This window comes from Chiloscyllium punctatum, chromosome 5 (assembly GCF_047496795.1).
Source record: "Chiloscyllium punctatum isolate Juve2018m chromosome 5, sChiPun1.3, whole genome shotgun sequence".
Taxonomy (NCBI): domain Eukaryota; kingdom Metazoa; phylum Chordata; class Chondrichthyes; order Orectolobiformes; family Hemiscylliidae; genus Chiloscyllium; species Chiloscyllium punctatum.
The window spans coordinates 10,073,868-10,088,150 of NC_092743.1; the positions used below are offsets into that span (position 1 = coordinate 10,073,868).

Below are 14,283 nucleotides of genomic sequence, written 5' to 3' on the forward strand. Positions count from 1 at the left end.
GAGGGATTTGTGCACTCTAATGCATAAGTCACAAAGCGTTAGTACACAGGTATAGCAAATAATCAAGAAGGGCTTTATTACATGAGAAATTGAACATAAAAGTAAAGATATTGTGCTTCAGTTGTACAGGAGATTGGTGGGACCACAGCTCAAATACTGTGTGCAGTTTTGGTCTCCTTTTTAAGGAGAAATGTAAATTAATTGGAAGTAGTTTACAAGAGGTTCACTAGATTGTTTCCTAGAATGCCTTATATGGATAGATTGGACAGAATAGACCTTTTCCCAATAGAATTCAGGAGAGTTTGGGGTGATTTGATTAGTGTATAAAATCCTTTTTAGTCTTCACAGATTGGATGTGGAAAGAATATTTCCTCTTGATGATCAGTCTACAAAAATGGGGCACTGTTTTAACATTATGGTTTGCCCTTTTTCGATTAAACTGGATAAATCTCCAGGACCTGATCAAGTGTACCCAAAAACTCTGTGGGAAACTAGAGAAGTGATTGCTGGGCCTCTTGCTGAGATATTTGTATCATCGATAGTCACAGGTGAGGTGCCAGAAGACAGTAGGTTGGCAAACATGGTGCCACTGTTTAAGAAGGGTGGTAAGGACAAGCCAGGGAACTATAGACCAGTGAGCCTGACCACGGTGGTGGGCAAGTTGTTGGAGGGAACCTTGAGGGACAGGATGTATATGTATTTGGAAAGCAAAGGACTGATTCGGGATAGTCAACATGGCTGTGTGTGTGGGAAATCATGTCTCACAAACTTGATTGAGTTTTTTGAAGAAGTAACAAAGAAGATTGATAAGGGCAGAGCGGTAGATGTGATCTATATGGACTTCAGTAAGGCGTTCGACAAGGTTCCCCATGGGAGACTGATTAGCAAGGTTAGATCTCATGGAATATAGGGAGAACTAGCCATTTGGATACTGAACTAGCTCAAAAGTTAGAAGACAGAGGGTGGTGGTGGAGGGTTGTTTTTCAGACTGGAGGCCTGTGACCAGTGGAGTGCTACAAGGATCGCTGCTGGGCCCTCTACTTTTTGTCATTTACATAAATTATTTGGATGCAAGCATAAAAGGCACAGTTAGTAAGTTTGCAGATGACACCAAAATTGAAGCTGTAGTGGACAGCAAAGAGGGTTACCTCAGATTACAATAGGATCTTGACCAGATGGGCCAATGGACTGAGAAGTGGCAGATGGAGTTTAATTTAGATAAATGCGAGGTGCTGCATTTTAGGAAAGCAAATCTTAGCAGGACTTTTCCACTTAATGGTAAAGTCCTAGGGAGTGTTGCTGAACAAAGAGACCTTGGAGTGCAGGTTCATAGCTCCTTGAAAGTGGAGTCACAGGTAGATAGGATAGTGAAGGCGGTGTTTGGTATGCTTTCCTTATTGGTCAGAGTATTGAGTACAGGGATTGGGAGGTCATGTTGCGGCTGTACAGGACATTGGTTAGACTAGTGTTGGAATATTGCGTGCAATTCTGGTCTCCTTCCTATCGGAAAGATGTTGTGAAACTTGAAAGGGTTCAGAAAAGATTTACAAGGATATTGCCAGGGTTGGAGGATCTGAGCTATAGGGAGAGGCTGAACAGGCTGGGGCTGTTTTCCCTGGAGCGGAGGCGGAGGGGTGACCTTATAGAGGTTTACAAAATTATGAGGGGCATGGATAGGATAAATAGACAAAGTCTTTTCCCTGGGGTTGGGGAGTCCAGAACTAGATGGCATAGGTTTAGGGTGAGGGGGGAAAGATATAAAAGAGACCTAAGGGGCAACTTTTTCACACAGAGGGTGGTACGTGTATGGAATGAGCTGCCAGAGGAAGTGGTGGAGGCTGGTACAATTGCAACATTTAAGAGGCATTTGGATGAGTATATGAATAGGAAGGGTTTGGAGGGATATGGGCCGGGTGCTGGCAGGTGGGACTAGATTGGGTTGGGATATCTGGTCGGCATGGACGGGTTGGACCGACGGGTCTGTTTCCATGCTGTACATCTCTATGACTCTATGACTCTCTATGACAGAGATGGGGTCTATCTCAGAGGGTTGTGCGACTTTGAACACCCTGTCTCAGAAGGTAGTACAGATAGGAATGTTAAAGACACAGAGGTGGATAGATTCTTGAGAGTCAGGAAAATCAAGGATTATTGGAAGCAAATAGGAATGTGGAATTCGAATCAGAAACAGATCAGCTATGACCTTGGGGATATTTTATTTATATTTACTGATGTTTTTATGCATGTAATAAATTTCTGCAATCCTGAAGAATACCCCTCAGAAATAGGACCACCACACATTTAAAGTAAGAAGCTCTCAAACTATTGTTTGATGAGAAAGTTAAGAGGATTATCAATAAAGTATGTGGCAATGCCACATTTTTAAAAAAAGCTACATTTGCATTTTGGTATTCACTAACAATTAATTTTACCACATTCACTAAATGTTCAATGAAATGAATATTTTCACTTTATTGGTTCAATTCTCTACAGTGTGGAAACAGGCCCTTCGGCCCAACCAGTTCACACCGACCCTCTGAAGAGTAACCCACTCAGACCCCATTCCCTCTGACTAATTTTCCTAACACTATGTCAATTTAGTTTAGCCAATTCACCTGGCCTACACATCGTTGGACTGTGGGAGGAAACCGGAGCACCCGGAGGAAACCCACGCAGACACGGGGGAAAATGTGCAAACTCCACACAGACAGTCGCCCGAGGCTGGAATTGAACCTAGAACCATGGTGCTATGAGGCAGTAGTGCTAACCACTGAGCCACCATGCTCTTTTAATATTGCTGTTAATCTGTTTTGATACTCATTTGTACATTATACTAGAAAGTAACAAATTTCCATAATTTACTAAAATTTACAAGAAGCAGTACTCTTATGGTTAGGCTGGGTATTTAAAATATGCTAAATCAAATCCATAAAAGGCAATTACTAAATATTCAATAGTGAGTCTCTCTGTTCAAAGCTACTGAGCAAATCTTTGCCCTTTTTAAAAAGCCTTCATACATGGAAATCATAAGGGATTACTATGGTACAGATAACCAAAATGAAACTGGCTGATAGTTTTATTTTTGCAGTTGGTTCTTGTGGTAGGTAATTACTGAAAATTCACATGAGGATATCTATGTTCTTTTAACAAATTAACACACACGTATTACATACAATTAATAAACAAAGCTATGGAAACACACTTGTAAATCAATCTGAAAAGATCTTAACACAAACTGCAAAACAAAAATACCATTCTCTTCCCCAGCCTTTTGTAGATATTCAATCTTATTGATACTGTTATTCTTACCTGAATTCTTTAACTTATTATTTAACTCACATTTTCGAGATTTAATGGCTGAGACTTCTTTCCAGTTCTCATGGCCTAAACCTCTTTTCAGTTCTGAGAGCTTGAAAACTTCTACATAAATTCTCACGCTTGAAGACTTGACAAACTAAAAAAGCCTTTTGTCATTCTGAAATTGTTCTCTTCTGAACTAAAATCACTGGTGACCCCTGGTTTGTTTTTGCTGTCTGTCATACAAGTTCAACTTCATAAAAACTTTTCCTGATGAAGCGCTTACGCTCAAAACGTTGATTCTCCTGCTCCTCAGATGCTGTCTGACCTGCTGTGCTTTTCCAGCACTACACTCTCGACTCTGAGCTCTAGCATCTGCAGTCCTCACTTTCTCCTTTGTAAAAACTTTATCAGTTAACAACACAGTATCATACTGGACACCTATCCAATGTTACAAGCTTTCTTGGAAATTATATTATTCCAATGACTTTTTGACCTCAAACAATTATTTCATTTGGAACCAAAACCCCACATTTATTTTACTTCTACTTTAAAGTCCAAATTCCTAAATCATAACAACATATTGTACACTTATTAAAATCTCTTTTATTTGATTACTTGTATTACTCTCCTCTGGATTATAATTGCAACCAGAATCATGGAATTGTTAGTGTGCAGAATGAGGCCATTTCAGCCATTGTGTCTGCACTGGATGTCTAAGTGTTTTAACTAAGTGCTGGTCTCCTGCAGAAGTGGGCAACAAGTCAGGTGTGTCCTATCTTGACATTGGGTGCATCTCACTGCATCTGTCCTGCATCTGACAAGCTGCAAGGTAAGTTCTTTGTTAATCAAGAACAAGTTTCCAATTTAGTGCTTTAATGCTTGTTAAATGCCTTAAGGCCCAGCTTGCCTTATTGATATTCAGCTTCCTAACTTACCAAACAATCCAAACCAACTAGACAATGAGAACTCTCAGAGTGCAGACCTGGTGACTTCAGCTCATTGCTTACTTAGAAGGACGTCCCTTTGTCACAGGGCACCAATGACTTGATAGGTAAAAACAATGACTGCAGATGCTGGAAACAAGATTCTGGATTAGTGATGCTGGAAGAGCACAGCAGTTCAGGCAGCATCCGAGGAGCAGTAAAATCGACGTTTCGGGCAAAAGCCCTTCATCAGGAATACAGGCAGAGAGCCTGAAGGGTGGAGAGATAAGTGAGAGGAGGGTGGGGGTGGGGAGAAAGTAGCATAGAGTACAATAGGTGAGTGGGGGAGGGGATGAAGGTGATAGGTCAGGGGGGGAAAAGGGTGGAGTGGATAGGTGGAAAAGAAGATAGGCAGGTAGGACAAGTCATGGGGACAGTGCTGAGCTGGAAGTTTGGAACTGGGGTGAGGTGGGGGAAGGGGAAATGAGGAAACTGTTGAAGTCCACATTGATGTCCTGGGGTTGAAGTGTTCCGAGGCAGAAAATGAGGCATTCTTCCTCCAGGCGTCTGGTGGTGAGGGATCGGCGGTGAAGGAGGCCCAAGACCTCCATGTCCTCGGCAGAGTGGGAGGGGGAGTTGAAATGTTGGTCCACAGGGCGGTGTGGTTGATTGGTGCGGGTGTCCCGGAGATGTTCCCTAAAGCACTCTGCTAGAAGGCGTCCAGTCTCCCCAATATAGAGGAGACTGCATCAGGAGCAATGGATACAATAAACTATATTGGTGGATGTGCAGGCAAAACTTTGATGGAAGGCTCCTTTAGGGCCTTGGATGGAGGTGAGGGAGGAGGTGTGGGCACAGGTTTTGCAATTCCTGCAGTGGCAGGGGAAGGTGCCAGGATGGGAGGGTGGGTTGAAGGGGGGCGTGGACCTGACCAGGTAGTCACGGAGGGAACGGTCTTTGCGGAAGGTGGAAAGGGTTGGGGAGGGAAATATATCCCTGGTGGTGGGGTCTGTTTGGAGGTGGCAGAAATGTCAGCGGATGATTTGGTTCATGGACACTGGCCACAAGCACCCCACATACATGAATATTAGCGTCTGATATGCCCTCTTTAACAACCCTTACAACATCTTTGATCAACTTACAGTACATGTCTGCACTTAAATGTTGCCATCAAGCTGAACTGGGTCAACTCTCAGTGTTATGCTGCAGCAAGCTATACATTTCAAGGTCAATTAGAGACGAGCAACAAATGCTGACCTTGCCACCAATATCCACATCCTATGAAAGAATAAGAATGAATCCAGAACTAATATGAAATAAACATAAATTAACCTGCAAACCATTATCGAGCACACCACTTACTGCACATTAAATAACAGTCACAACCCTGACAGATCCCACAAACGTTCTGAGCAACCCACTCAGGCATCAGTGATCCCAACAAACTTTTAAATGCTGGTCTTCCTCAAGAGATATTTCAACACTCCTGTCTTTGGAGCATTTTGGTTTTTAAAATTTCCTTCACAGTGATTCCAACTCAACCCAGCAGTCCACTTACTACTTCTTCCTGTGATCAGTTATCAGGTGACCAGACTCCAGCTCAGAATGCCACCCTGACAGCTTTCTGCCCAGCTGCTCAATCTTATTTCCCCCAAAACTCAGCCCATAATATTTGGATATGGTTCCAGCTTCCTAGCTGTGGTGCTGCCAAAAGCTGTCATGTTGTATATCTGTTCACCGCATACAAACTGTCCTGTGGTCATGTTTTTGTGCTCTAGACCAGATAAAATGAATAAGCTTTTAGCACCAACTTACCTTGTCCCAGCATCGGATTTTCATGCTATCTTCTTGAGCGTGTTAGGCTCTCCTTCTGCAAATTTGCATTTATATGGAGCCCTGGCATTCTGTGAATAATCTTTAACCTCTGCCCCAAAAAGACAGTGCCACAATCCAAAAAAAAAATGGCCTCACAACTGAGGCTTACCTGCTGTTTCAGGTGAATTCAATGTTAGCAATTAAAAGTGAAAGGGACAATATCTATTCCAATTCAAGAGTACTTCAACTGTAAAATGATGTTGTGGTCATGAAAGGTGCACAGTATATAATGCAAATATTCTTTCTCCATAGCTTAACTCATTATAGGAAAAAGCATATGAGTGCAGAGTGCCTGTGCTATGACTGAATTCTCAGGAACACCTTAGTACATTACAAATATCCTTGAGGAAATTGTCCGACAAGCATGTCAAATCCCGAACATTTAAACTAAAGAATATTTTCTCCTTTGTACTTTTTTCCTTGTGCCGACTCAGAATCTCAGCCTCAGTGCAGATCCGGTGTGGCAATCTTTTGGCACAGCAAGATGGCCTCTTGGCCCGTTGTGGCTGTCTCCTAGCCCAGTATAGCAGTCTCCCAGTATGGCTCGTCAGCCTCTTGATCCAGTGTGGCAACCTCTCAGCGGCTTGGCGCAATGGTCTCTCATCGGCCTGGCATGGCAGTCCCTTCACAGCCTGGCATGATGGTCTTTTGACATGGTATGGCCTCAGCACAGCCATCTGACCTAGAGATGAGCCCAGAGTGTTCTGCAGTTAAGGCCTGGCATTGATTAAAGTCTAGGTGCTGGCGTGGACATTTGGCTAACATTTAACTATTAGGGAGGATGGACATTACGCTTTCGTTTCTTTATCTATTTGTTCATGGCTGACACTGGACAGGCCAACATTTACTGTCCAGCTAAATTGCCCTGAAGAAGGTGGTGGTGAACTGACTTCAACTATTGTAACCCTTGGGGTGTAAGGACACCCACAGTATTGTGAAGAAGGGTGCTTCATGATTTTGGTCCAGATGTAGGTCCAAAATCGAGGATGGTGAGCGACTTTGAGGGGAACTTGCTAGCTATCTGCACTTGACCTTCAGGGTGGTAGAGGTCAAAAGGTGCTGTTGGAGAAACCTAGGCGAGTTACCATCTACAGTGCATCTTGGGAGAAGATGCTCACTGCAGTACTGTGCATTGGTGGTGAAGTGAGTGAATATTGGAAGTGGTGGCTGGGGTGCCTATCAAATAGGCTTCTTTGTTCTGAATGGTGTTGAGCTTCTTCAGTACAGTTGGAGTTGCAATCATCCAGGCAAGTATTCCATCACACTCCTGAATTGTAGATGGTGAATAGGCTTCAGGAAGTCAGAAGGTGAGTTACATCCTATGGGATTCCTAGCATCTGTCCTGCTCCTGTAGCCCACAATACTTGTGGCTAGTCCTGTTCAGATGTCAATAGTGGGGAATTCAGTGATGGCAATGCCATTGAATGTCATTGACAGCAATCAGATTCTTTTTAGTTGAAGATGGTCATTGCCTGACACTTGTGTGGTATGGATGTTACTTGCCATATATCAGCCCAAGCCTGGATATTGTCCAAGTTTTGCTGCATGTGGACACAGACCGTTTTGGTATCTTAGGAGTCACTGATGGATCTGAACGTTGTTCAATCATTGTGAACTTTCCCACTTCTGACTAGGTGATTTAGGAAATGTCACTGCTCAAATTGTGAAAGATAGTGGAGTCTACAAAAGTACCCTGAATAACTCCTGTATTGATTCCCTGGAGCTGAGATGACTGATCTCCAATAACCATAAATATCTTTCTTTGTAGGACTTTAAACAGTGAAGAGTTTTCCCCTGAAATCCCAATGACTCCAGTTTTGCTAAGGCTCCTTAATTTCAAACTCGGTTAAATAAGACCTTGATATTAAGCATATTCACTCTCACCATCCTTCTGAAATTTAACTCTTTTGAGCATGTTTGGTACAAGGCTGTAATGAAACCAGGAGCTGGGTGGGGCCCTGGCAGAACCTAAACAGAGCCTCAATGAGCAGGTCACAGGTTATTGCTAGTTGATAGCACAGATGATATGTTCCATCACTTTACTGAGAGTGGACCGATAGGGTCGTGTAGAACCTGTCCTGCTTTTTGTGCACAGGGCGTACCTGCTGGAGTTTTCTACATTGTCAGGTAGATGCTAGTGTTGTAGCTATCCTGGAACAGCTTGGCGAGGGGTCCAACGAGTTCTGGAGCACAAATCTTCAGTGCTATTGATGGACCTATAGCCTTTGCAGTATTCAATGCCCCCAACCGATTTTCATATCAAATATGAGTCAACTGAATGTTGAAGACTGCGATCTAGGATGCTGGGGACCTCTGCAGCAGGCCTGGATACATTGTCCAATCAGTACTTCTGGCTTAAGATTGTTATGAATACTTTTGCCTTATCTTTCACACTGCTAAGTTTATTGCTAAACAGTACTGCTTTTAGCACTGTTGATGACCTCTTATATCACTTTAGTGAACATCAAGAGCAGACTTTAATGGCAGTAATTAGCTAGGTTAGATTTGTCCTGTTTTTTGGGTATAGGTCAAAGTTGAGCAATTTTCCACATTGTCTGGTAGATATCACTTGCAATTATGTCTTGTAAATGGTGGACAAGTTTTGATGGTGTCAGAAGAGAAGCTGATCAATGCCAATCTCTAACTTGCTCTCATAGATAGTGATTACATGGTTGGTGCAGATCACTGGCAACCACAATATGCTAATAACAGGGGAGTAAATGATGGTAATGCCATTGAATGGCAGAGGGAGATGGTCATTTCCTGGACACGCATGTCACATACTGCTCAGATGCTGCCAGGCCTGCTGAGAATTGCCAGCATTTTCCGTTTCAATTCATTCTTTTCAATGTTTGTCGCCCATCACTCTTGCATAAGTGATGTAGACCTCACAGTGGTATTTGCTCTTTCAGACTTGCATCAGATCAAAAACTTTTTATGATGAATATTAATTATTAGCACTACACATTGTCTCTCTGTTCAGAAGATTGTACCTCCAATTATTCCACTTAAAATCTCTACTTACAAAGTTAAAGTCTCCATCTTGCGGTACCTTCCAATTATCAGGGAAAGGATTTTTTAATTTGTGGAAAGACTCTTGCAGACTCCGATTACAGTTTCCCAGGGATTTAGTATTTTTTTCCTGTTTGTCAAAATAATCCATGAAGGCTGGTCTTTGGTGTTGTTCTGCAGCATCATTCCCTGCAAGAGAAAGAAAAAGTACCACGTTAGTCAACAATATTCAAAGTTCCACTTTATGCTGTTCATGAAACTTTTTCCAGATTCTGCAATGTAACCAAATGAAAACATTTTCTTTCCAAAAGTAGAGATATAGAAATGGATAAATGTTGTTGAAGAAACTTAAACATTTGGGATCAAAGAACAGTAAATAGTAACAAATTTCAAAAGTAACAAATCTTCTGTGAAACATTTCAAAGTCACAAAAAGCATCACATATAGGCAATTATGTTCTTTCCTTTTTCATATTCAACTTTATTTTACAAAAATTAAAAGAAGTAGTCAAACTTGTACTGCACTTAACTACTGTGAAGACCTTTTGTATAAGCAAATTCACCTATAATTTTTAAAATTATTATTCTGAAGGTTTTTTTTAAGGACAGGAAACAAGTTAGAAAGCAAAATATTGCCTTCATTTTGGGGACACAGTGATGTAGTAATAATATCACTGGACTAGTAAGCCATGAGCCACAGAAGAATGTTCTGGGGACATAGATTTGAATCCACCATGGCAGATGGTGAAATAGGAATTACATAAAAATTTGGAATAAGAAACTAGCCAATGGCAACTTTGTAACAACGGTCAATTGTTGTAAAAATCCATCTGGTTCACTAATGCTTTTTAGGGAAGGCAATCTGCCATCCTTATCTGCTCTGGCCTACATGTGACTCTAGATCCACAATTTGGTTGACTCTTAATTGTCCTCCAGGCAATTAGTGAGGGACAATAACTGTTGGTCTAGCCAGTGATACCCATGTGAACAAACAATACCCTTTTAACAAGACATAAATGATTCAGTAAAATCATGGTAATACAATGGACCATTTTTCTTTTTAAATGAGTCACTATTAAGAAAATGAATAACGGTTCTCTCAGTTGGAAAATTCATTTCCTAAAATGAGGCTCCCTTTTAGTTATGTCTCACTCATTTTGGAATTACATTTTCTCAGATGAGTTAGAAACAGAAAAGTTTGGTCAACACTCAGAGCCACTGAAACTGGTGAAAGCAAGAAGAAAATATTTTTGTTAAAGTCTGACAATGCAAAGGATAAAATAAAACTGAGGACCAGGACAGCAGTAAAGTGAAATAGAACATAGAACACAGAACAGTACAGCACAGTACAAGCCCTTCAGCCCTCTGTGTTGTACCAACCTTTTATCCTAATCCAAGATAAGACTAACCTACATACCCTTCATTTTACTATCATCCATGTGTCTATCCAAGAGTCACTTAAACGTCCCTATGTATCTGACTCTACTACCACCGCTGGCAGTGCATTCCACACACCTACCGCGCTGCGTAAAAAAACCTACCTTTGACATCTCCCCTAAATCTTCCTCCAATCACCTTAAAATTACGTCCCCTTATGATAGACATTTCCAACCTGTGGAAAAGTCTCTGGCTATCCACTCTATGCCTCTCATCATCTTCTACACCTCTAATGAGTCACCTCTCACCCTTCTTCTAATAAGAAAAGCCCTAGCTCCCTCAACCTTTCTTCATAAGACATGCCCTTCTGCCCAGGCAGCATCCTGATAGATCTCCTCTGCACTCTCTCAAGCTTCCACATCCTTCCTATAATGAGATGACCAGAACTGAACTCAATATTCCAAGTGTGGTCTAACCAGGGCTTTATAGAGCTGCAGCATAACCTAGCAGCTCTTAAACTCAATCCCCCTAATGAAAGGCAACACACCGCACGTCTTCTTAAAAACCCTATCAATGTAGGTGGAAATTTTGATAGATCTGTGGACATGGATGCCAAGATCCCTCTCCTCCTCCATATTGCCAAGACTCCTGCCTTTAACCCTGTAATCTGCATTCAAAATCACTTCACAGGGTGAACTCCACCTGCCACTTATCAGCCAAGCTTTGCATCCAGTCAATGTTCCGTTGCAACTTTAAACAGCCCTCCACGCTATCCACAACTCCACTAATCTTCGCGTCATCAGCAAACTTATTAATGTACCCTTCCTCATCCAAGTCATTTATAAAAATCACAAAGAGCAGAATCCCAGAAGTTCACTGTGGAACATCACTGGTCACTGAGCTCCAAGCTGAATATTTTCCATCTACTACCAACTCGGTCTTCTATGGGCCATCCAATACTATATCCAGATAGCCAAATTTCCCTGTATCCCATGCATACTTACTTTCCAAATGAGATTACCATTGGAAACTTTACCAAATGCCTTGCTAAAATCCATATACAGAGGAATCTTGATTATCCAAATGACACGGGCGGGAAGTATTTTATTTAGATAATCAAATGCCAGATAATTAAGGTTCCTCTGTACACCACATCCACTGCTCTACCTTCAACAATGTGTTTTGTCACATTCTCAAATAATTCAATAAGGCTTGTGAGGCATGACCTGCCCCTCACAAAGCCATGCTGACCATCTCTAATCAAACTATGTTTTTCCAAATAATCTTAAATTCTGACTCTCTGAATCCTCTCCAATAATTTGCCCACAACCGACACAAGACTGACTGGTCTGTAATTCCCAGGGTTATCCCTATTCCCTTTCTTGAACATTTGCCACCCTTCAATCATCTGGTACTACTCCAGTGGACAGTGTGGATGCAAAGATCATCGCCAAAGGTGCACTAATCTCTTCCCTCTCATCACAGAATTCATAGAATTCCTACAGCGTGGAAACACTCACTTGACGCAACAGGTCCATACTGACCCTCCGTACAGCAACCCACCCTGATCCATTCCCCTACCCTATTATTCTACATTTACCCCTGACTAACGCACCAAACCTATGCATCCCTGAACACTATGGACAATTTGGCATGGCCAATTCACCTAACCTGCTTCCCGAAGTAACCTTGGGTATATCCCATCTGGCCCAGGGGACATATCTAGCTTCATGTTTTTCAAAATTTCCACCTCATCCTCCTTCTTAACATCAACCTGTTTGAGCATAATCAGCCTGTTTCACACTGCCCACATAAATGACAAGGTTCCTCTCAGCAGTGAATACTGAAGCAAAGTATTCATTAAGGACCTCCCCACCTCCTCCAACTCCAGGCACAACTTCCCTGCACTATCCCTATTTGGCCCTACCCTCACTCTGGCTGTCCTCTTGTTCCTTACAGAAGTATAGAACACCTTGGGGTCTTCCTTAATCCTACATGCCAAGCTTTTTTATACACCCTTCTAGCTCTCCCAAGTCCATTCTTCTGTTCCTTCCTGGTTACCTTGTAAACCCGCTAGAGCCCGGTCTGATCCTTGGTTCCTCAACTAGCTTCCTTCTTCCTCTTGACTAGGTGTTTCACATCTCTTGTCATCCAAGATTCCTTCACCCTACAAACCTATCCAGCTCTATCAGCAAGTGCTCCCTAAACAACCTCCAATTTCTGTTGTGCATTTCGCTGAGAATATATGCTCCCAATTTATGCTCCACAGTTCCTGCCTAATAGCATTGCAAATCCCCCTCCTCCAATTAAATACTATCCCATACCGTCTTCTCCTATCCCTCTCCACGAGTATAGTAAAGGTCAGGGAGTTGTGATCACTATGACCGAAATGCTCTCCCACCAAGAGATCTGACAAGCAACAATATGGCTCCCCACTAGTTGGCCTATCTATATATTGAATCAAGAATCCATCCTGGACACAGCCGACAAAATCTGCTCCATCCAAACTATTTGCATTGAGGAGATTCCAATCAATATTAGGGAAGTTGTCATGGGTGATTTCAACAACCCTTTTCAAAATCTGCCTCTCAATCTGCTCCTCAATGTCTCTGTTGCTACTGGGGGGTCTACAGAAAACTCCCAATAAAGTGACTGCCCCTTATTGGTTTCTGATGTCCACCCATACTGACTCTGTAGACAAAACCTCATTGATGACCTCCCTTTCTGCAGCTATGATACTATCCCTGATTAGCAATGTCACTCCCCAAACTCTTTTACTCCCTCCCTATTCCTTTTGATACATCTATACCCTTGAACATCCAACAACCAGACTTGCCTTTGTGATATCCAAGTCTCCATAACGGTCACAATATCATGGTTCCAAGTACTGATCCATGCTCCAAGTTCATTACCCTTATTCTTAACACTTCTTGCGTTAAAATAGACATACTTCAACCCATCACACTGACTGCAACTTTGCCCTATCAATTGACTATCCTTCCTCACAGACACTCTGCACACTGTATCTGCCTGCTCACCAGCTACCCCATCCTTTGATCTGTAGCACTGATTCCCAACCCCCTGCCAAACTAGTTTAATCCCTCCCAAAGAGTTCTAGCAAATCTCCTACCCAGTTCAGGTGCAGCTCGTCCTCCTTGTACAGGTCCCAACTTCCCCAGAAGATCCCCAATGATCCATATATTTGAAGTCCTCCCTCCTGCATCAGCTCAGTTGCCACGTATTCAGCTACACTTGCTGTCTGTTCCTAGCCTCACTAGCAATCCGGTAACAATCCTGGAGATTATTACTCTGCTCATTATGTCTTTTAGCTTCCAACCTAACTCCCTGTATTCACTTTTAAGGTTCGCATCTTTCTTCCTAGCTATGTCATCAGTACCGATATAAACCATGACCTCTGGCTGCTCTTCTGCCCCCTTAAGAATCATGTAGACTTGATCCAAGACATCCCCGACCTTGGCACCTGGAAGTCTTGCTTGCGACCACAGAATCTCCTGTCTTATCCTCTAACCACTGATTCTCCTATCACTATCCTATTCTCTCACCAGCCCCTCCCCACCCTCTTTCTGAGCAACAGAGCCAGGTTCAGGACCAAAGACCTTGCTGCTGTGGCTTTCCCCAGAGGGTCATTTCTCCCCACCCCCCCCAAAAAAGTATCCAAAGCGGTATACTTATTATTGAGGGAACAGCTGCAAGGAATCCCTGCACTGTCTGCCTATTCATTTTTCTTCTCCTGATGGTCATGTTGCTGACAATATTATTTCAAATTCTTAGGTAAA

At 42.4% G+C, this 14,283-nt stretch overlaps 1 protein-coding gene across 3 annotated transcripts in view; it reads right to left on the reverse strand.

Annotated features, from left to right (window-relative positions):
* Positions 1–14,283, reverse strand: part of stk3 (serine/threonine kinase 3 (STE20 homolog, yeast)) — a 423,830-nt gene that overhangs the window by 48,186 nt on the left and 361,361 nt on the right. For all 3 annotated transcript variants that reach the window (XM_072569764.1, XM_072569765.1, XM_072569763.1), the window contains one exon: positions 9,124–9,299. In XM_072569764.1, the coding sequence (XP_072425865.1) occupies positions 9,124–9,299 (176 nt within the window). The remainder of the gene's footprint in view (positions 1–9,123; positions 9,300–14,283) is intronic.